This window comes from Panthera leo, chromosome A1, assembly GCF_018350215.1.
Source record: "Panthera leo isolate Ple1 chromosome A1, P.leo_Ple1_pat1.1, whole genome shotgun sequence".
NCBI classification, from domain to species: domain Eukaryota; kingdom Metazoa; phylum Chordata; class Mammalia; order Carnivora; family Felidae; genus Panthera; species Panthera leo.
The window spans coordinates 139,385,569-139,407,152 of record NC_056679.1 but is presented as its reverse complement, the minus strand read 5'-3'; the positions used below and the strand labels follow the sequence as shown (position 1 = coordinate 139,407,152).

Below are 21,584 nucleotides of genomic sequence, written 5' to 3'. Positions count from 1 at the left end.
TATCTCTCACAGTTTCTGAGGAGTAGAAGTCTGGAAGCAGTTTAACCGAGTAACCAGTTCTGGATCAGTGTCTCTTACAGGTTGCAGCCAAGCTCTTAGTGAGGAATGGTCATCACAAGGCTCAGCTAGGGCAGGAAAATCCACTTTGAAGCTCACTCACCTGGTTATCGGCAGGCCTCATTGCCTCACTGCTCATTAGCTGGAGGTTTCAATTACTTGCCACAGGAGCTTTCTCCATAGAGCTGCTGACAGCCTTGCAGCTGGCTCAGAGCAAGAGAACGCACCCAAGACAGAGGCCCCAAGCTTTCTAGGAACTAATCTTGGAAGCACTTATGCCATATTCTATTTGTTGTAAGTAAGTCACTAAGTCTACGAAGTTCCACCTTTTGAAAGGAGGAAATACCAAAAATTTTATGAACATATTTTTCAAACTGCCACATTCACTCCAATCCTTCTTACCTTATATTACTCTTCTATTTATCCCTTTTCCATAGCACTTAACACCTTCTAACACATTGGACAATTTGTTTATTTTTTATTTTCAGTCTTCCCCCACCAGAATCTAAGCTGCATGAAGGAAAGGATTTGTGTTTAGTCTGGTGATGAATAATTAAGTGCCTTGTACCCAGTAGGCATTGAGTAAATATTTGTTGAATAGTGTGTCAGTCCTTTTAAACAAAACAAACAAAATAAAGTCTTTACCTTCAGTAGCTGTATGTGTGCTTCGTTCACTTTTACCAAACTATATTTTAATAACATTTTCCCTAAGAGGTAACTATTTGAATGCTGTTGACAAAGAACTAAGACTTGGATGAAAACACCCTATGTTATTTTATTTATTTATTTTTTTACACTTGATCTTAGCCAAAAGGCCGAGAAGCGATATTTATTTATTTTTTGAGAGAGAGAGAGAGAGAGAGTACAAGTGGTGGATAGGGGCAGAGAAAGAGAGAGAGAGAGAGAATCTTAAGCATGGAGCCTGACAGCTGGATCCCAAGACCCTGGAATCATGATCTGAGCTGAAATCAAGAGTTGGACTCTCAGCTGACTGAGCCACCTAGGCACCCCAACACCCTACTTTATAATAATGAGATAACTTCATTGAGAATTAAAGGCCACCAAGAGGCAATTAGTTAATGGTTCTTTAGAACAAAACACTCCTTCCCCTGTAGCCCAGTCTCATCAGAAAGTAAGAGGGACAGACAACACCTTGTTGAGGCCAGGTCTGTAAAAGCACATTGAGATAGATTATTCATGTTTCCATTCATTGAGATAAATTATTGCACTTATATTTACATTTCAAGCTGTGTGGAAAATTGCACATATTCAGTTGGAGGCAAAAGCATGTATGTTTTTAAATTTTTGCTTTGATAATCTGCTTAATTTCTTTACTGCTCTATTTTATGATAGCATGCATTGTTTTGCTTTTCTGAGAGTGCTTTCTCCAACATTATAGCCCTTTCTCCAGCATTATAGCCCTTTCTCCAAATCCAGAATCTCCCATTCACTAATGCCCACTTCTGACCTACACCTACCCAAGGGAATTTCATTCATGGAAAAGGATCCCAAGCCTTTTTTCTTAGGATTTAGCTTCCATTCTTCCTTGGTGAGGGAATTTACGAAGCTGGGCTGTGTTATCATGCTTTAGTAGGTGGTTTGAATATTTCTTGTTTGAAGTTTTGAAGTCTGTCATTAATTATTAGCTGACTTATCAATATAAATGAAAAAACTAGTTGAGAGTTTCTGTTTTTAAATTTGAGTTGAATAGCTTTTTGTTACGGGAATGATGGATAAAAAACCTCCCTCATGCAATAATATTTGGTGGTTTTCTTAGAGTAAAATACATCTTCTTTGGTATAGGACAGGAGTTCATTCTTAGCAACTTTATAGCCTGAGGTATATTAACACTCAGTTTTCTCATCTGTAAATTTGGGCTTCTAATATCTGCTCCTCTACTTAGATACCTGCGGGATTGTTACTGTGAGGATTAGAGTTGATGTATGTAAGATGCTTCAGTACAGTACCTTACATATGACAGAAGCTTGGAATAACAGAGTGAAAAAAATTACAGCTACATCACCAACATTCACCACCTCAGAATTGATACTTGTATAGATTTTTTTTGTTAAGTTGGTTATACTAGAGCATATAGACTCTTGAAACTGAGAGGAGATTAAAGCCCCTTTCTAGCTTCCAGATTCTCTTAGGAACCATGCCCAAAATGGTGGTTCCTGTGAAATATTTTCTTGCTGTCTTATTTAAGAACCACAGTTAGGAAAAGGCACAGAGTCCTTTCTGCTCTTGAAAAAAAAATAATAAAATTAATAATGGAGCACTTTCTATGTGTCAGGACCTCCTCTAAACTCTGTACATGGATTACATGGATTATCATACTGAATCTTCACAACAATTCTGTAAGATAGGGACGATTACTACCTTCATTTTATGGAACTGAGGCAGAGATATTAAGAAACTTACCCAGGGTCACCCAGCTGCTAAGCAAATGAGTAAAGATAGAAACTCAGGAGTAGCCTCCAGAGACTGTGCTCCAAGCCTGTTTGCCTCATTGAAGGACATCCTATGAACCTACTGTCTTCTGTATGAGGTGAGTAGGTGAATGCCAGGCCTCATTATGCTCGTTGTAAGTTGATTGCTATCATGAAAATTATTCCCAAGAAATAAAATATTCTTTTTTCCAGTTACATCCCTGTTAAAATACTTTTATATTTCTAGTTCCTAGTGTATTTAAATAATTTTAAATTGTTTACATATCACACCTAAGACGTTCATTCATTATTCCTTCTTCTATTAGATAATGATTGAATACCTCCTACGTACAAGGCACTGTTTCTAGGTTTTTGTCTTTTGAGGCCAAATGTATATATAGGTAACTAATTCCACCTCTAGGATTTAAAAGAGACACTAAAGTACTTTTATTATCAACCTAGGTATATTTTATTAAGCCATCTTTTTTTTTTTTCTTACTGGCCTTTTCTATGCATATATGTTTCATTTTTATGAGAACAGAGCATTCAGACTAGAACCTTATTAAGCAGACATATTAGGAAATGATAATCCAGTTAATTATGAAATAATTTTTTGCTATATAAAAGTAGTTTTCTGACAGCTCCATATCTGGATATATCTGTGGGAAATATAGAAATAGTTCATTGCCCGTCTTTGTTGTTATTTTGTTGGGGCCATATTGCTTTTCCTACAGAAATATTTTCAGCTTTCTCAAGATAGTATGGGGTTTCTAATAAATATGAAAGTTATTAGTTACAGGAATGTTATATGTGCCAATTTGAATGGAAAATGTTTGCATAATTTCACTTATCCTCTGGTTTTCTCATGGCAAAGGACTTGTGGGTTTTAAAAGTCTAGAGTCTGACTACAGGAGGCTGTTTTCTTTGATTTTCTCTTTTTGTTTACAGCTCAAAAGAACAGCACTGACCTATCAAACATAGAGGATGTACACCAGCACAAGGTATAGCGCTGTTTAGCAGTAAACATTTTTATAGATTGCACACGCTGCCCATTTTATAGATTATCAGAGTGGAAAGAAAGATGGCTAAAGCATTCATCAGGAACAGTGACTTCACCTTGCTTTTAAGAAACTTTGGAATAGTTACGTGAGAATCAGTGTTCTGGGCTGTTAGTTCAGGAAGCAGTTGAGTAAAGGTAGTATATTTTGGCACACTGATGTGTCAATAGCCATTTCCTTTTTCCTCCTCTTCATGGAGCCATGGGGTTTATCATCCATGTCAAATTTCTTCTGGTCTAAGCCAGAGGTGTCAACCCATTCCTTCAAACTTTATACTGTGGGCCATTACTCTTCATCTGGGGCTTGGTTTGTGGTGACTGAGAGGAAGCAGTGTCCCTGTTTTAATCTTAGCAGCCTACAACAGTTTTTTCACGCAGATTGGTTTGGGAGCCTATCTGCCTTCTTGGGTTTTGTTTTGTTTTGTTTGTTTTTTGGGGTTTTTTTGGTTGGTTCGTTGGTTGGTTTTTATTTTTATTTTTTTATTTTGAGAGGGAAGGAGAGAATGCCAGCAGGGGAGATGGGCAGAGGAAGAGAGAATCTTAAGCAGTCTCCACACTCAGCATGGGATCAACATGGGGCTCAGTCCCACAACCCTGGGATCATGACCTCAGCCGAAATCAGGAGTCTAATGCTCAACCAACTGAGCCACCCAGGCTATCTTCTTGTTTTTAAATCCCTTCTTTTCCTGCCCTACCTACAGTCTGTCAGATACTAAATGAAAAAACTCTCAATTCTAGCTCTATCTGTATAACAATTGGGAGAGGAGAGTATTTCTTTTTTAAATTTTTTTTTTTCAACGTTTTTTATTTATTTTTTTGGGGACAGAGAGAGACAGACAGAGCATGAACGGGGGAGGGGCAGAGAGAGGGAGACACAGAATCGGAAACAGGCTCCAGGCTCTGAGCCATCAGCCCAGAGCCTGACGCGGGGCTCGAACTCACGGACCGCGAGATCGTGACCTGGCTGAAGTCGGACGCTTAACCGACTGCGCCACCCAGGCGCCCCGAGGAGAGTATTTCTAAAGCATTCTCATTTGGTTATGTTTAAAGCCTATAAAAATTAAGTGGATTAAATTTTGAATTATGCCTAATAAGAGGAACAGTGCTGAATACTGGCAAAAACAAAATGTGAACCAAAAAATATGGATTAGTACACATAATGAGTCTTAATCTACTACATTTCCCTTTTTCTGTTAATCCTTTTTTGAAATACAACGTTGTATATATATGCCATCAGGTGCTGTGTTTAGATCAAATCATAAAATTGAATGGCATAATGATTTCATTTATCAACAATCCTGAGTTAATTGAATATAGAGCTACAGTGGAAAATTAAAGCTAACTATATGTTTTCTTTCTTTAGAAACCAAAATTCAGTTCTAAAAATCTCATTGGGTTTGTTTGTGATGAAAATTCCAACAGACAGAAATCAGAAGATGTAAAAGTTGATAAAGGAAGCAAAGAAGGCTTATTTATAAATAAAGATGTATATGAACATTACCGAAGACATTCCAAAGACACAAAATTTGGTAAATCCATGCATAAGCAATCAGCTCTTAACCAAATACACTCTATTAGAGGACTCAGAAAAGACAGTCTCCAGGATATCAAAGGTCCTAGCACAAATGTGTCTAAAGCCAGAGGAAGAAGAAACACATGGCATAAAAGAACTCAAGTGGATGATGCAAAACAAGAAAGCATTCCAAGAAAGACAGTCGCTGTTTCTTCTTCCAGAAGAATAAGTAGATTGGTTACTGGTCAACAAGATATTCTCCAAGGCTTTGCTGACCTTCCGGAAAAGTCACATAAACTTTTTAGCCTAGCTCCATCAAGCCTGAAAAATGAATTAGGTAATAGTATGGAGGCTTGTTCAGTTCTCAAAGAGACACATATCCACAGCCTGGATTTATCAGATAATCAGGAAACAAAATGCTTGGAATCCACTCATGGAGCTGAAGCTGTTTTTTTCTCAGGACTTTCCTTACAGAAAGAAATCAAGTTACCACTTGTTACTACACATCAGCAGCCTGACACTCACCAAGAACAACAGCACATTAGCCTTTCTCATGAAAATAGTAACTTGGGTCAAAAAGGTGAGAGCCTTAATGAGTGGGAAAATTCTTTCGCATCCTTTATAAAGGAAAATCTTAGTGATGATGATGATTGCTATATCTCTGAGAAGACTATAACACCTAAAAAAGTGGTATGTTCTACGGGTTGCAAAAACCACTATAATTGTGAAGAGAATATAACAAATAGAGAAGAAATGGATTTTCAACAGGTTTTCCCTTCTGAAGACCATATTTCACAGGAAAATAAGTTAAAAGCTTGCAGTCTAACCATATTTCCACAACAGGAAGCTGTTGATTTTTCTGAGTCAGATAATACAATAGGTCCTGAACAACATGTTGCAAATTACGGACGATGCACATATGAAACTTCTTTTGATCATTCACATGGCAGTCCAGAGCTTTGTCCAGGAACATTTTCAACACAGGGAACTTCAAAGTTGACTAGTCATGTGGAGCTATTCAAAAGGCCTCAAGATCCTTTAATGGATCAAACAGATACGCATACTGTGGAAAAGGTAAATGAAGGAGAAGACGCTAAAAGGGATTACAACAATGAAAGTCAAAAACCAAGTTCTTCCAAAGGGCCTTTGTCTGCAGTTGTTAATTCTCATGTAATAGAAACAACTACAGTTGAAAAAAGGAAACAAGATATTCCAGAAAACAAAACCATACATAATATAATTTTTTATTCTGCCGACAATATTAATAAGGAATTGACCAATGTCTCACAACTTAGACAAAAAGAAGAGAAAGAAATGTCTCATATACCAGGTATTAATAATATTTCTTGATTAGTACACATTTCCAATAGATTTACTTATTTGATAGAAATTTCTAACTGAATTCCACTCACCTTATGCCCAAACTGACCAGAATCAGGACATGTAGAGTATAATTTAGGGATACTATTAATTAAGTAATATTGTTGACTTGAAAATCAAACTATTATCATCAAAGATTGTTGCTAAATTCATGTTTATAGAAGTTAATAATTTATAGAAGTTTCTATAGCAGGAAATCGTTAGCTCATTTGATTTCAGTGGTTCACTGTATTCCTGTAAGTATTGTATCCAGCACACTTTGTTATATAAAGGTATACTTTTTTAAGAATTTATTTTTAAGTAATCTCTGTCCTCAACCAGGAGCTCAAACTCATAACCCTGAGATCAAGAGTCACATACTCAATTGACTGAGCCAGCCAGGCACCCCTAAAAACATTTTTTAAGACTTTCATTCCCTTAAAACAAACACACACACACACACACACACACACACACACACACACACACACACACATACACACATACACACACACACACCAGTCCAGGTAGGAACAGAAACTTGGAACAGTTATGTGACCAGACTCTTTTCTAATCATGTAGCTAGTAAGGAGAACTGTATGTCACAAAATGTTTGGTTTTCAGGTGAGAAATTAACGAATATCAATGGAGATGAAAACTCTGTGAGAAACATTGAGAAAAAAGAAAAAACAGATTCTGAAATTCACATGTCTACTGGTATCCAGAAACACAAAAAAGTCCGTAATTTGAGAAAAAGACAAAATTTCTTGAAAGCTACCTGCAGCCAAGGTTTGTATTTCTATACTTGTCTAGGTAAAAGTTGACATGATCAATCCCAGCAATCCACTCTACTTCAGGGAATTGCTAAACTTTCACATTTACGGTTGATTTTTTTTCTCATTCACTAGGTTATAAGATTACTTCAGCTATATTTATCAGATGGTTTTACTATAAAGTGCCACTTGAGAATCCATTAGTCTTCAGATACATTCTTGTCATATTTCTGCCTAAGACTTTTAACTTGAAATGTTAGAGGAGGTAAAATAAACAGACAGCAATGATATTGAGTGGGGGCAGCACATCTGAACTGTGCCAGATCACTTAACAGCTTCCAGAGAGCCTTTTCAACATAAGGGAAATTAAAGAGTAGCCACTGGGGCCAAAATGAACAAATCAGGAGACTATAGATGCTGGAGAGGATGTGGAGAAACGGGAACCCTCTTGCACTGTTGGTGGGAATGCAAATTGGTGCAGCCGCTCTGGAAAGCAGTGTGGAGGTTCCTCAGAAAATTAAAAATAGACCTACCCTATGACCCAGCAATAGCACTGCTAGGAATTTACCCAAGGGATACAGGAGTACTGATGCATAGGGACACTTGTACCCCAATGTTTATAGCAGCACTCTCAACAATAGCCAAATTATGGAAAGAGCCTAAATGTCCATCAACTGATGAATGGATAAAGAAATTGTGGTTTATATACACAATGGAATACTACGTGGCAATGAGAAAGAATGAAATATAGCCCTTTGTAGCAACGTGGATGGAACTGGAGAGTGTGATGCTAAGTAAAATAAGCCATACAGAGAAAGACAGATACCATATGGTTTCACTCTTATGTGGATCCTGAGAAACTTAACAGAAACCCATGGGGGAGGGGAAGAAAAAAAAAAAAAAAAAAAGAGGTTAGAGTGGGAGAGAGCCAAAGCATAAGAGACTGTTAAAAACTGAGAACAAACTGAGGGTTGATGGGGGTGGGAGGGAGGGGAGGGTGGGTGATGGGTATTGAGGAGGGCACCTTTTGGGATGAGCACTGGGTGTTGTATGGAAACCAATTTGACAATAAATTTCATATATTAAAAAACAAAAAGGGCAAAAATCATGGAAATAAAAAAAAAGTAAAACAACAACAACAACAACAAAAAGAGTAGCCACTGGTTTTCATTTTGTCAGATGAATGAACTGTGTGTGCTTGGCAATATAGACAAGCTAACTCTCTTTTGATGGTCCTTGGAGATAAGGCTGTGGTGAACAATAGGCTGGGCCAAGCCACTTCAGGTTAAATATTAAACACTGAAAAGTTCATTTGTCTATTGTTTCTTAAGAGGTAGGAAGGACACTGGATTAGGCATTCTCTGAGAACCTTGTCCCATTGTCCCTCTCTTGTGTAATCTAAAGACCTTCTTATACATCCCTCCTGTAGTGGGTTGAATAGTGGTCCTCCAAAACATGTCCATGTCTTAATCCCTGGAACCTGTGATATTATTTTATATAGAGGTGAATATTATCTTATTTAGAAAAAGAATCTCTGCAGATATAATTAAGGATCTTGAGCTTCCAGAGAGTAAAGAATAGATCACATACAAAGTAACTGAAAGCTGAGTATTTAACAGCATTATACTTTATTAATAAATAATATTATTGGGGTGGCTGGATGACTCAGTTGGTTAAGCCTCCGACTTTTGGTTACAGATCAGGTAACTCTTGATCTCATGGTTCATGGGTTCGAGACCTGTGTCGGGCTCTGCACTGACAGCACGAGCTTGCTTGGGATTTTCTCTCTCCCGTTCTCTTTGACCCTCCCTTACTCACTCTCAAAAAACCAACTCACAAACTAAAAATAAATCTTAATACCATGTATTCAATATTATATTTTTAATAATTATTAATATTTATTAATTTATTAATAAAGTATAATGCTATTAAAAAGTACTCAGTATTAACAACAGTTGACTTTATGAAGAAGTTTTTTTGCAAGTTTAAATTGAGTCCTCTTTGTTTCCTTTCTAGTTTTTTTTCCCAGATTTTATTTTAAAATTTTAGTTACATGGTGTAGAAATTTATGATGACAATAACTTTGAAGAATTTTAGAGTTTTTGCCCCAAAATGTTTATTATGTGCCTACCTCCTTTGCTATAACACAAAGAACAAGGTGAGAAGGTTTGGACCATTCACAGTAACAATGACTGGGAGAGATTTTTCAATTCAAACTTGAAAACTGCAGGTGTGCCATTTTGGGTATTTCATAATTTTAAAATATGTTCTCTATATGTGTATATAAAATATTGAATATATATAATAGACATAAAATATCTTTATTGTTCCAGTAAAGAATTCCTGAGTGCAAATTTCTTCTTCTTTTTTTTAATGTTTATTTTTGAGAGAGAGAACATGAGCAGGGGAGGGGCAGAGAGAGAGGGAGACACAGAATCTGAAGCAGGCTCCAGGTTCTGAGCTGTCAGCACAGGGTCCGACGCAGGGCTCGGAACCACGAATCTTGAGATCATGACCTGCACCGAAGTCAGACACTTAACTGACTGAGCCACCCAGGCACCCCATTGAGCACAAATTTCTGAAGAGCAATATGATTTTGTCTGGACGTCAGTGGAAGATAGCCATAAGGCTGTTACTATTCCTGTGATTCATATAATCAAAGAATCCTCTTGCTGGCATTTAGGAAATGGAGCAGGGAGAGGGTCTTAAGGTGTAAAGCAATGGTTTGCAAACCTTATCCTGCATCAAAATCACCTGAAAAGCTTATTAAAATACATATTGCTGGACTCTAGCCTCAAAACATCTGATTTATTAGGTGTGTTATCTCTTGGTATATAACAAATTCACAAACTTAGTTTAAAACAACACACGTTTTTCAACCTCATAGTTGCTGCAGGTTAGGAATTGGGTATGGCTTAAGCAGGTCTTCTGCTCAGTTTATTTTATAGGCTACAAGCAAGCTGTTGGCCAAGACAGGTCTTATCTGAAGTCTCAACAAGGGAAGGATCCATTTTCAAGCTCATGTGGTGGTTGTCAGAATTCAGTTCCTTGAGGATTGTGGCCAGTTTGTGGTCATCCTCAGTTTCTTCCTTCATGAGTTTTTCCAGCATGTCCACTTGGTTCATCAAAACATGCAAGTTGAAGGTGATAGTGCAAATTTGCTAGCAAGACAGAAAATGTTAGTCTCTTGTAGCCTAATGAAGGGAATGAAATATACTCTTGATATTGAGGTCTTCTATTGGTTAGAAGCAAATTATTCAAGAGGAAGGGATTATCTAAGGCCATAAATACCAGGAGATGGGGATCATTAGAAGTTTTGTGTTTGTTTTGTTTTTAAGTTAATTTATTTTGAAAGAGAGCACAGGCAGGGGAGGGGCAGAGAGGGAGAGAGGGAATCCCAAACAGGCTCAGTGTCTCAACCTTGAGATCACAACCTGAGCAGAAATCGAGAGTCTGACACTCAACTGGCTGAGCCACCCAAGCGCCCCAGGAATTATCTTAAAGTCTGCCCTCTACAGTAGGCTTTTGGAGTGGGCTGGAGAATTTGCATTTTGAACACATTTCCCAGGTCATACTGATAACTGCTAATCTGGGACTACATTTGAGAACTACTGGTATAATGAATATCCTTTCTGTTTCATCACTCTAAACCTCAACTTTGCCTTATGTCTCACTCTGAAGCTTCTCTGATACAATTTCTACAGAAAATAACCTCCAGTTACCTGGCTTGGGGATGGGGACCTTGGTAAGAGGAATGGTTGCCAGACACTACAGCATTAGGGAAGGGAACTTGGATTCCCAACTTTTCTATATATGGTTTTTTGTTTTTTGTTTTTTTTTCAGTCAATCTCTGCACTTCTAGCCCAGTTGCATGCACCCTGCCTTCCATGGTACTTGATGTCCTCAAGTGCTGGGGTTCAGGTGGACTCTCTTTCTCTATAATTCTTTTTGCAGCCATTTGGGTTGAGTCTTTTCCCCCAGTCTACCAAGTCAGTTAACTCTTCTCTGTCACTAATTTTCTGATTCCCAAAAAGTTGTTGACGCCTCTGTCCTCCATTGTTTCCTCTTCTTTTGTCCTTATATGGTACTTAAAAAAATCTTTTACCATCATTTTAGCATGGTTTAGGGAAGAAATTAAGAAGGAAATATGGTTCTTTTGTTTTGTTGTTGTTGTTGGTTTGTGTCTTTTCGCTCCAACTTAGGTCTTTCTAACTTGTGCAAAGAAAAGACTTTTAAAAATCTTTGGGGACACCTGCGTGAATCAGTCGGTTAAGTGTCTGACTCCTGACTTTGGCTCAGGTCATGATCTCATGGTTCTTGGGGTTAGAGCCCTGCATCAGGCTCTGCTCTGACAGTGCAAAGCCTGCTTGGGATTCTCTCTCCCTCCCTCTCTCTACCCCTCCCCTGCTCATGCACACACGCACCCTCTTTCTCTCTCAAAAATAAATAAATATATTTTAAAATCTTTGTATAATATTGTACTACATGCTTTATGGAAGAAAAACCAGTCAATAGGCCATAATTCGGTTTTTGGCATCTTCTGTGATCAGAAACACACTCACTGAGATAGAGAATAGAGGAGTTTTATAAAATCACAATTTGTTTTAAGAAAAATGTTATCCATTTTTACAGGACTACTGAGAATGAGAGGAGTGTAGAACTGTAGTAAGTTTGTTTTAATCTTATGATTGAGTAACTGTTAGAATGAATGCAAAGTAATGTGCTTAGATGCTCTATAATTTCTCCACAAGTTACATTTTAAAACAGTAATAGCAATGATGATATCGGTGTATGTTTTGTATAGTGTACCCTACTTAGGATATTTTAAGGAAGTTGCTCTGTATTTTCTAAGCTCCTTTGTAATAATCAGCATTTGGCAGAAAAGAAGCCTCAGTTTTGCTTGGCAAATTTTCAGAAATGAAAACAGCTGGAATCAATAAGAGGCATGCCAGAAGGGAAAGCCGGCTTCATTTGGCAGCCACAAGAGGAAATTTGTCTCTGGTGAAGGCTCTAATAGAATCTGGAGCAGATGTGAATGTAAAAGATAATGCAGGTTTGGATTCTTTAGATTTTAATTGTCTTTATCACTTGAACTCACTGAACTACACATTTCATCCTCCCTCCCAATTTTGATCCCGGCTGCTAACTTTGAACTTTCTTTTTTATAATATATTATTTAGTTGAATAGTTAAATTTATCTTGGTTTTCTCTAGTTGCTAAAATAACCTCCTCTGAAGCAGTTTCTGACATACATATGGGAGCATTCAGAGGGAGTATACAGAATGGGGAGTAAGGGGGGCTTTATTTAGGCCTTTTCCTTAGAGGCCTTAATACTATTCTCTCACTTTGGAGAGAATGCCAATTTTTTCCCGTTTCCCTGTCCCTTCTCTTTCTCCTCTCTTTACATAGTTCCTTTTGTCTCTCTTTGTTAATTTTAATTTTAAGCCTCCATTTTTAAATTGATCTTCTAACATTTTGCTTAAGCACAAACATCGTGTGAGGAATTAACAGAGGGAAAAACTCAGAGGTTGACTTCAAGAATCATATATCATTTTAAAGAGATAAGTGACAATGCAGTGATACAAATGAGAAAGTCAGACATGATCGTACTCTATTTTAATATCTGAGGTGAAAAAATTTAGTCCCATTTTATGTTCTCTGAGTCTTTTCTTTGACCCTTGTATCAAGAAATACTTTTTCCCGAGATCAATTTGTTGACAAAAATGAAACACATTTTTTTAAGTTTATTTATTTATTTTGAGAGAGAGAGAGCTGGAGGGGCAGAGAGAGAGAGAGAATGAAAGGGAGAGAGAAGTCCATGCAAGGGCTTGGATGTACGGCTCAAACGAACGTTGAAATCATGACCTGAGCCAAAACAAAGAGTCAGATGCTAAACTGACTGAGCCACCCAAGCACCCCCCAAAATGAAACACATTTTAAGGTCAGTTTTCAGTATACTTTCTTGTCTAATGCTTAGTGTATACACATTTGAATCAATATAGATACTAATTACATTAGTGCAAATAAACTTAAGAATGGAGATATTACATGAATGTTGATTTTTAAGCAGCAGCTTGTTTGGCTTTTTCTTTTTTCCTTTTTTTAGGTTGGACACCACTCCATGAGGCATCTAGTAAGGGATCTAATGATACAATTGTAGAGTTGTTAAAAGCTGGTGCTAATGTTAATTGTGAAAATCTAGGTGGGATTCTGCCCTTACATGATGCTGCCTCCAGCAGTCATTTAAAGGTACAGTGCATATCAGATTGCATTCCTATTACTTTTCCTTAGAAAAGTGAATGAAGAAAATGAAGATATTTTAAACTGAGCACTAATGTGATTCCTTAAATGATTTTTAAAACTACTTAAAATTATAAATGAAAATAAGATATTGTGTATAGATTGGAAAAATCATATTTCCTAATGAATCATTTTTCCATTGTCTCTGTTCATAGAATTCACATGAGTCAGAATAAAATGAAAGGGCTCAGGGTAAACATAGGTTATAAATTTAATACGTTTCATGTTTATTTGTCGTAAATGATTGGCTCTTGTGCATAAGAGCCTAATTATAGTGATGATACATGTTGACAGACTTTAACTCAAAATTTCTCAGTGGGTTTGAGGTTTCAAAAAAATGGGTACAAATGAATGTTGCTTGTTCCTGAGGATTTTTTGTGTATTTTTCTCCTTTGTTTCTCTTAATCAGACAGCCATCACAAGAAAAAATTACTAAGGTAATTACTTCAGTAACACTGAATCTCACATCTATACCTTAAAATTCCTAAGATTTTTAGACTCATCTTTGTTTGACAAATCTGAGAAGACTTCTGTTGTTATCAATAGGCAGTACAGGTTTCAGGAAAAATCACTGACTTTGGAAAACAGTTAAGGAAACCACTATGAATAACAGTATTAAAACCAAGGTTCATGTAAAAAATACCTTGAACGTCTCACTAACACCAATTTATCTGTCCCTAGATATTTTTAAGAGCCTGCTGATTTTTTTGTTAATTTCATGAAAGCATATTCCCACTTTATTCAGTTTAAAGGTAGTCATGTGAAGGAATACTATGGAATTTATGATTTGCAGAGATAAGAGATATAAACTAATGATTAAGAATAATACCAGATGGGTGGGCTAATGTCCAGAGTGGCTGCTTTTGACCAAAGAAGCCCTTTGGTCCCTAAGATAAAGTCTCAAGGTTATGTAGTCATGAAATGGAAGAAAGGAAACAGGAAGAGTCATTAGATCAGTGAACTTACTGGTTATATGTACAGGAAAAGGCCACTTAAAGTGAAACCACTTAAATAAGGGCCAAAATTTCATAGTAGGAAAATCAGGTTTTTAGACATTATCCTGAAAAATGCAATATAAAACAAAGAAAATAAGGAGGTCCCCGGTACCACCCCTATATTTTAGAATTTATTAGAAGGACTTCTAGAGCTCAGCATTCAGTGGTGCTCATAGCTAAGATTTCTTACAGCATTGTTGTAAGGATATGCAGCAGACTGGACTTAGCTCATGGGCCGTAGTTTGCTATTGCTCGACCTTATGTTAAGGCAGTATAGACAAAGTTTGCATTTAGAGTAACCTTCCACATCAGTACTGCCTTTATTTTAAAGAGAAATGTTCTATTTGAAAGAAGGAGGTGGTATTTTTATTTTTTTATTTAAAAAAAAAATTTTTTTTTTTAACGTTTTATTTATTTTTGAGACAGAGAGAGACAGAGCATGAACGGGGGAGGGTCACAGAGAGAGGGAGACACAGTATCTGAAACAGGCTCCAGGCTCTGAGCTGTCAGTACAGAGCCTGACGCGGGGCTCGAACCCACGGACCATGAGATCGTGACCTGAGCCGAAGTCGGACGCTCAACCAACCAAGCCACCCAGGCGCCCCAAAAGAAGGAGGTGGTATTTTTAAAGATATTTTAATTTCTTTGACTCTGGTATATTGCCAGCATCTTTCCTCACATCTTCCTTCATTTTCCCTCTGTGTGGCAGTTCTTTGATCAGTGGCTCATTTTATTTCTAATTTCCTCCCCTTTGTCCCTATTTCTTTATCTTGAGATAGAATATTGATAAATTAGAAAGATTAAAAAGAGAGCAGGGGAGGTAAATATATGGTATTAGAGACCTAATCAGTATCAATTCTATATCCTATAAAGCTAATTCTTATATTTTATTTTTTTATTCTTGCATTACTGCATGAAAAAGTTACTCAACAGCCTATTTTTTCCAAATTTTAAATTCTTTTTAAATCTTCCTTTCTGCTTTAAGTTATTTTCCAAAATGGTCCTGTATTTCACCTTGTAAAATGAAGAGGAAAAGGAGAGTGAGAGAAAAAGATACAAAGTGGGTGAGGATGGACATCCATTTTCGTACCAGAAAAATTAGGAGGGACAAGATATGCCCTCCCCTCTTAACAACTACAAAGTGAAAAAATATATAAAATAGCAGTTTTGAGACACTGTACAACATGCAGCACAGGACATTCTTCTCCTTTAGAGAAGGGAAGCAAATCCTATGGTTGCCCTACCATATGGACTAGGTGTCTCCAGGCAGAAACATAGGAAGAGAGAAACAGCGCTATGGTCTCAAGTTCAGAAGATAGAATTTGGAGTTTAAAAGTCTCCAACAGCTAGAATTTATGGGGCAAAATACCAGAGAGAAAGGATCTGCACAGAGAACTTTCCAGAAATTTGAAGGAAAACCACCTTGATTCTTGGCTGATCTACAAATATGTTTAAGAAAACCATGTAAAGGTTAGGCAAAGAGGTAGCAGGAAGAAGGATTGTCAGAATCATCGCTGGAGCTTACAGGGGGCTGAGTAGTTTATGTTTGCACCAGCCAGAATGGTAGGAACTCATAAAACATGGAAACATCAAATAGGTATTTCTTGCATAGTTGAGTCAAATTAGTTCTTTCTCTGGATTCACCTTAAAATTTAAAAGAAAATATGGGGCACCTGGGTAGCTCGATCAGTTAAGCGTCTGACTTCAGCTCAGGTCGTGATTTCACAGTTCATGGGTTTGAGCCCTGGGTCAGGCTCTGCTGACAACTCAGAGCCTGGAGCCTGCCTCAGATTATGTGTCTCGTGCTTTCTCTGCCCCACTCCTGCCCATGCTTGGTCCTTCTCTGTCTTTCAAAAATAAATAAACGTAAATTTTTTCTAATGTTTTAAAGAAAGTATCAAAAAGATCCTACTGATTCCCATAACCTAAATGTATCCCAGAACAAAGCCTAACAACATCTAAGGGAATACAGTAAAATTCAGCATTCAGCAATATAAAAATCACAATGTCTATCAACCAGTTCAAAAAAAATTGTTTAAATAAAAGAATATAAAATATTACCTATAAGCAGGCATAAAAATGATCATACAAAACAGACCCAGAAATGACAGATAATAAAATTAGCAGAAAAGGATGTTAAACAAATATTATAATTACATACTGTACGTGGCAGGCAGAATTCTAAGATGGTCCTGAAAATTCTCACTCACTGACCTATATACATTGTGTATAATCCCCTCCCTTTGAGTGTGAGTGGGCCCAACCTAATGAGGTAAATCCTTTAAAAGAAGGAAAGCATCAAAGTGAACCATATGGCAAGGATCTGCAGCTAGCTTTTAGAAGCTGAGAGCAGTCCCTAATCCATAGCTAAGAAGAATACAGGAAGCTTAGTCATAAACTTTCAAGGAAGTGAATTATGCCAAAAAACTAGTGAGCTTGGAAAAGGACCCTAAACCTTAGGTGACTATCACAGTCTATGCTGACACTTTGATTTCAGCATGGTGAAGAATCTGAGCAGACAACCCAGCCATACCACGCTCAGATTTCTGACCTACAGAACTGTGAGATTATAAATTTGCATTATTGCAAGCTATCAGATTTGTAGTAATTTGTTATGCAGTAATAGGAAACTAATACACTCTGTTATGTTTAAGACGGTGGAGGAAAACAGAAACAGGATGAGAATAGAAATGGAAGGTGTAAATAAGACTCAGACTATGAGAGATGCAAATAAAACATGTGAAATGAAACATTCACCAAATGGCTTGGTTAACAGCATATAAATACTAAAAAGTAAGTGCGTTGGATTTGAGGATAAAACATTAGAAATTATACAGAATAAAGGGAGAAGAAAGACTGAAAAAACAAAGACAAAATAAGAAAACATCAGTGACCTGTAGGGCAATATCAAGTTATATTATACATATCTATATCTATATATATCTATATAGATATATCTATATAGATATAGATATATGTATACCTATATATCTATAGGCATATACTCCCAGATATATGTCTGTCTGTCTGTCTATCTATCTATCTATCTATATGTAAGCTTAATCCTAAAGGAGGGGGCTGATCAGAAAAAAATATTTGGACAATAAAGACCAAACTATCCAAATGTGATGAAAACAGTAAATCCACAGAACCAAAAATCTTACCAACTTGCCAGTAAAGGAAAAATGAAGAAAACCGTACCAACATATACCATAATAAGATTGCTGAGAACCAGTGAAAAAGGGAGAAACAGAAAGTTTGGGAAAAAAACGTGTAAATAGGAACAAATAGAATGGTAGCCAACCTCTCATCAGAAATTTTACAAGCCACTAGATAAAGGAGCAACATCTTTAAAAAGTACTGCAAGGGGCAATGAACTTGTTAACCTAGAATTCTGTACTCAGCAAAAAATCTTTCAAAAGTAAAGGTGATGTTGGCAAAGATGTGGAAAAATTGGACCTCTCATACATTGCGGGTGGTAATGTAAAATGGTGATGCTGCTATAGAAAACAGTCTGGCAGTTCCTTCAAAAAGTTAAACCAAGTTGCCATATAATGTAGCAAATTACTCCCAGGTATATAGCCTAGGAACCTGAAAACATATGTTCACACATAAATTTGTATATGAATGTCCATAGCACTATTTTCCAAATAACCAAAAAGTAGAAACAACCCAAATGTCCATCAGTGGATGAGTGTATAAAGAAAATGTGTTCTACATCAATAAGATATTATTAAGCCATAAAAAAAGAAGTACTGATACATGCTACCACATGGATGAACCTGAAAACATTATGCTAAATGAAAGAAGATGGATACAAAAGGCCACATACTATTTTATTAATATGAAATGTCCACAACAAGCAAATCCATACAGGCAGAGAGTAGATTAGTGATTCCCAGGGGCTATGAAGAAGAGGAAATGAGGAAAAAAGATACACCATGAAAACAATAATCAAAAGAATGAGTGACTCTGGAAGCTTAAGACAAAGTAGATTTCAGAGCAAGCATATTGTCAGGGATAAAGAGGAACATTGCATAAGTATAAGGGGAATATTTGACCAAGAAGGCATAGCAATTCTCAAAGTGGGTGCACACAGTAATGAGTTTCAAAATAAATGAAGTAAAAGCAGAATTGACATGGGAAATAGGGGCACCTGGGTGGTTCAGTTGGTTGAGCATCCAACTTCGGCTCAGGTCATGATCTCACGGGTTCATGAGTTCGAGTCCTGCATCGGGCTCTGAGCTGACAGCTCAGAGATGGAACCTGCTTCAGATTCTGTGTCTCCTCTCTCAGTCCCTCCCTCTCTCCCTCTCTCTCTCTCTTTCTCTCTCATATATACATTTTTTAAAAAAGAAATGGGAAATCCACTATCATAGCTGTCAGTTGCAATTCTTAGGAAATTCTTCTCTTATACAAATACACACCAAGAGACACACTTCTTTTTTGCCTCACCCGAATTGATGAGGTGATCTGCAAGATTGAAGGGCTGGGAGAGGCTGGGGACACAGCAGCAACGGCTTAGAACTCACCAGCTTCTGTGATGCTGCTAACTGCTCCACAGTTGTTGCAACTAACCAGTTTGTGGACTCCAGGAAGCCTACCTATAGGTTGTTGGAGATGCCTCACCTGTAGAACTCCCCAAGTAGCTCCTTGGATCTCCCTAATGCTCTGCACACCTCACCTACATACCCCTTCTACTACCCTACTCTGTGGCCAGCTCTCTGTGTGCACTCTCGTGGGCAGCAAAAGTAAGCCTTTGCAGACTTGCTAGTAATCCAACACAGAAAGTTCAATTCTGTAGGATTTCAGGGGACATTTTAGAGAACCCCCCCTTGGAAAAACAAACAAAAGCCAATTGGCCTGGCTTCATGGAATCAATAGAAGGCATACAGTTTTAAGAATCCCCCCCCGGCAAGAGAAAACAAGAAATGTGCAGCAAATACATATATAGAAAAAATCTAAGAAAGCCTCAGAATCCTGAGATGGACTGACTGGTGAAGATGTCTCTTTCAAAGCTGGTTAGGGAAGATTAGAGGATGTGACTGTCTCTTCAGATGTGAAGATGGCAATGCAAGACTTCAAGGAATGTTAACAAATCAGGAAAACATGGCTCCAAGAAGGGAACACAATAATTTTCCAGTAACTGACCCCAAAGAAATGGAAATCTATGAATTGTCTGGCAGAGAACTTAAAATAATGGTTTTAAAGAAGTCCAGCAGTCTACAAGACAACTCCGTAAAATCGGGAAAGTAATACATGAACAAAACTAGAGGTCCAACAGAGAGACAGAAATCTTAAAAAAGAACCTTTTGTTTACATAAAGATATATACTCAAATGTTCACAGTGGCTTTATTCATAATAGCCAGAAACTGGAAAGAACCCAAATGTCTCTCAACTGATAAATAAATAGATGGATACACAGATACATCATTAAAAGGAACAAACTATTTTTTCTTAGAAACATCTTTACTACAAGTGTCCGTTAATACCACATACATTGCAAATGATATGTAATTTCCATTCCCTGAAGTAACACTCTTCTCATCATACCTAGCAAGTAGCATTCTTAGAAACATCGTCATTACAGGCGTTCCTGAACACGTCTGTCTGCGTGGCAGAATAGGTGTAACTTCCATTCATTGTTATAACACTGTTCCCATACCAGCTAGCAAGTAGCCAGATGAAACCATCGATACAGCAATATGGATGAATCTCAGAAACATCATGCTAACTTAAGCCATACACAAAAAAGACTGTATACTGTATGATTCCATTCATACGAAATACTACAAAAGGCAAAATTTATAGTGATTGAAGCAGATTGCTGAGTGCCAAGGGCCAAAGGGAGGTGGGAAAAGATTGACTGCAGAGAGCCATAATAAATTTTTTTATGATGATGGAATGTTTCTAAGTCATGGTTGTCGTCGTGATTACCCTAGTAAAGCGGATTAAAAAAAAAAAAAAAAGTTAAGCAAGGGGCCTACTTTCTTGGTCACCTAATTTTTGTCAAGCTCTTTGCTCCTCAGGTCCGCCCTATCTTATTGCCTGGAGCTCTCTGTTAGCCATTCCTGTTTAGTGCCTTGTGGCTCTGTAGCTGTTCTCTTAGGCATTACTGAAAAATAGCTGTTCAGGGTCCCATTCCAGTGAGCTCAGTTCTCTGTTTCCTCGGAACTAATATATTAAATGAATCCATGTTAATACATTAAAGGTCAAGGCCTGAGAGGAAGGGCTCATCCTAACACACAGAAGAGTCATTATTTATATGGCATAATTTATAACTCTAGAAAAGCTTCCTTTGTTAAAAAACAAAACAAGCTTCCTCTCTCCCCCATATAGTAGTGGAAAGAGGGTATAAGGAATCTGTATTTTTAAATAATTCCACAGATGACTTTACTGATCACTCAGGCTTAGAAACTACTGGATTGAGGTACTGCTCACCCCTTCTTGTAAAAACAAAACAAAATGCCTTTACTCAGACGGGACTCCTTTCATTAAAGACCCACTAGTATAAGATATTTGACAAGGGCTCACATTTAGTTCTCAAAGGTGATAAAAATGAGGTTCAAATGGTAAATAAACTTCTTCAAGGACAGTTAGTAAGTAGTGGGATTGAGTTCTATATGCTTGACTTGAAAACAAATGTGCTTTCTTTTATGCTATGCTAACCCTGGGCTGATGGAACAAATGAGGGGCTGTCCTTGTCATCTTCACTGGCCCATCTGCTCCTAAGTATCTCTGCTTCTCCATACCTGGACATAAGGAGAAAGAGAAAAGCCACTGACACATAGTATGTCTCTATTTTTAACAAAATCCTGGCCATCTTTTCTTGATCAGGTTTTTCAATGATTTGAATCACTTTCCTCATGCAGATGGACTCATTGGCTATTGCTCACTAACTGACTTATACTATAAACTAATTAGTAACATCTTTAACTTTGGTCATTCACTAATTTCTAATATGCAACAACTTTGAGTTATTCAACTTTATATTCTAATATAAATGAATTTGTAAGTTTACAAAGTCATTTATATTAGAAATCACCCTCCACCCAATGTCACAAGCTCTTTGACCTCAGTTTCCTCTTCCTTAAAATGAT

General features: G+C 37.2%; 1 protein-coding gene across 3 annotated transcripts in view; it reads left to right on the top strand.

Annotated features, from left to right (window-relative positions):
- Window positions 1–21,584, top strand: part of ANKRD31 (ankyrin repeat domain 31) — a 123,887-nt gene that overhangs the window by 58,426 nt on the left and 43,877 nt on the right. For all 3 annotated transcript variants that reach the window (XR_006203397.1, XM_042941147.1, XM_042941162.1), the window contains exons 12-16: window positions 3,435–3,487; window positions 4,907–6,386; window positions 7,040–7,204; window positions 12,104–12,241; window positions 13,295–13,437. Coding sequence is in view for 2 of the 3 variants with exons in the window: in XM_042941147.1 (XP_042797081.1) it covers window positions 3,435–3,487; window positions 4,907–6,386; window positions 7,040–7,204; window positions 12,104–12,241; window positions 13,295–13,437 (1,979 nt within the window). In the remaining variant the exon portion in view is untranslated. The remainder of the gene's footprint in view (window positions 1–3,434; window positions 3,488–4,906; window positions 6,387–7,039; window positions 7,205–12,103; window positions 12,242–13,294; window positions 13,438–21,584) is intronic.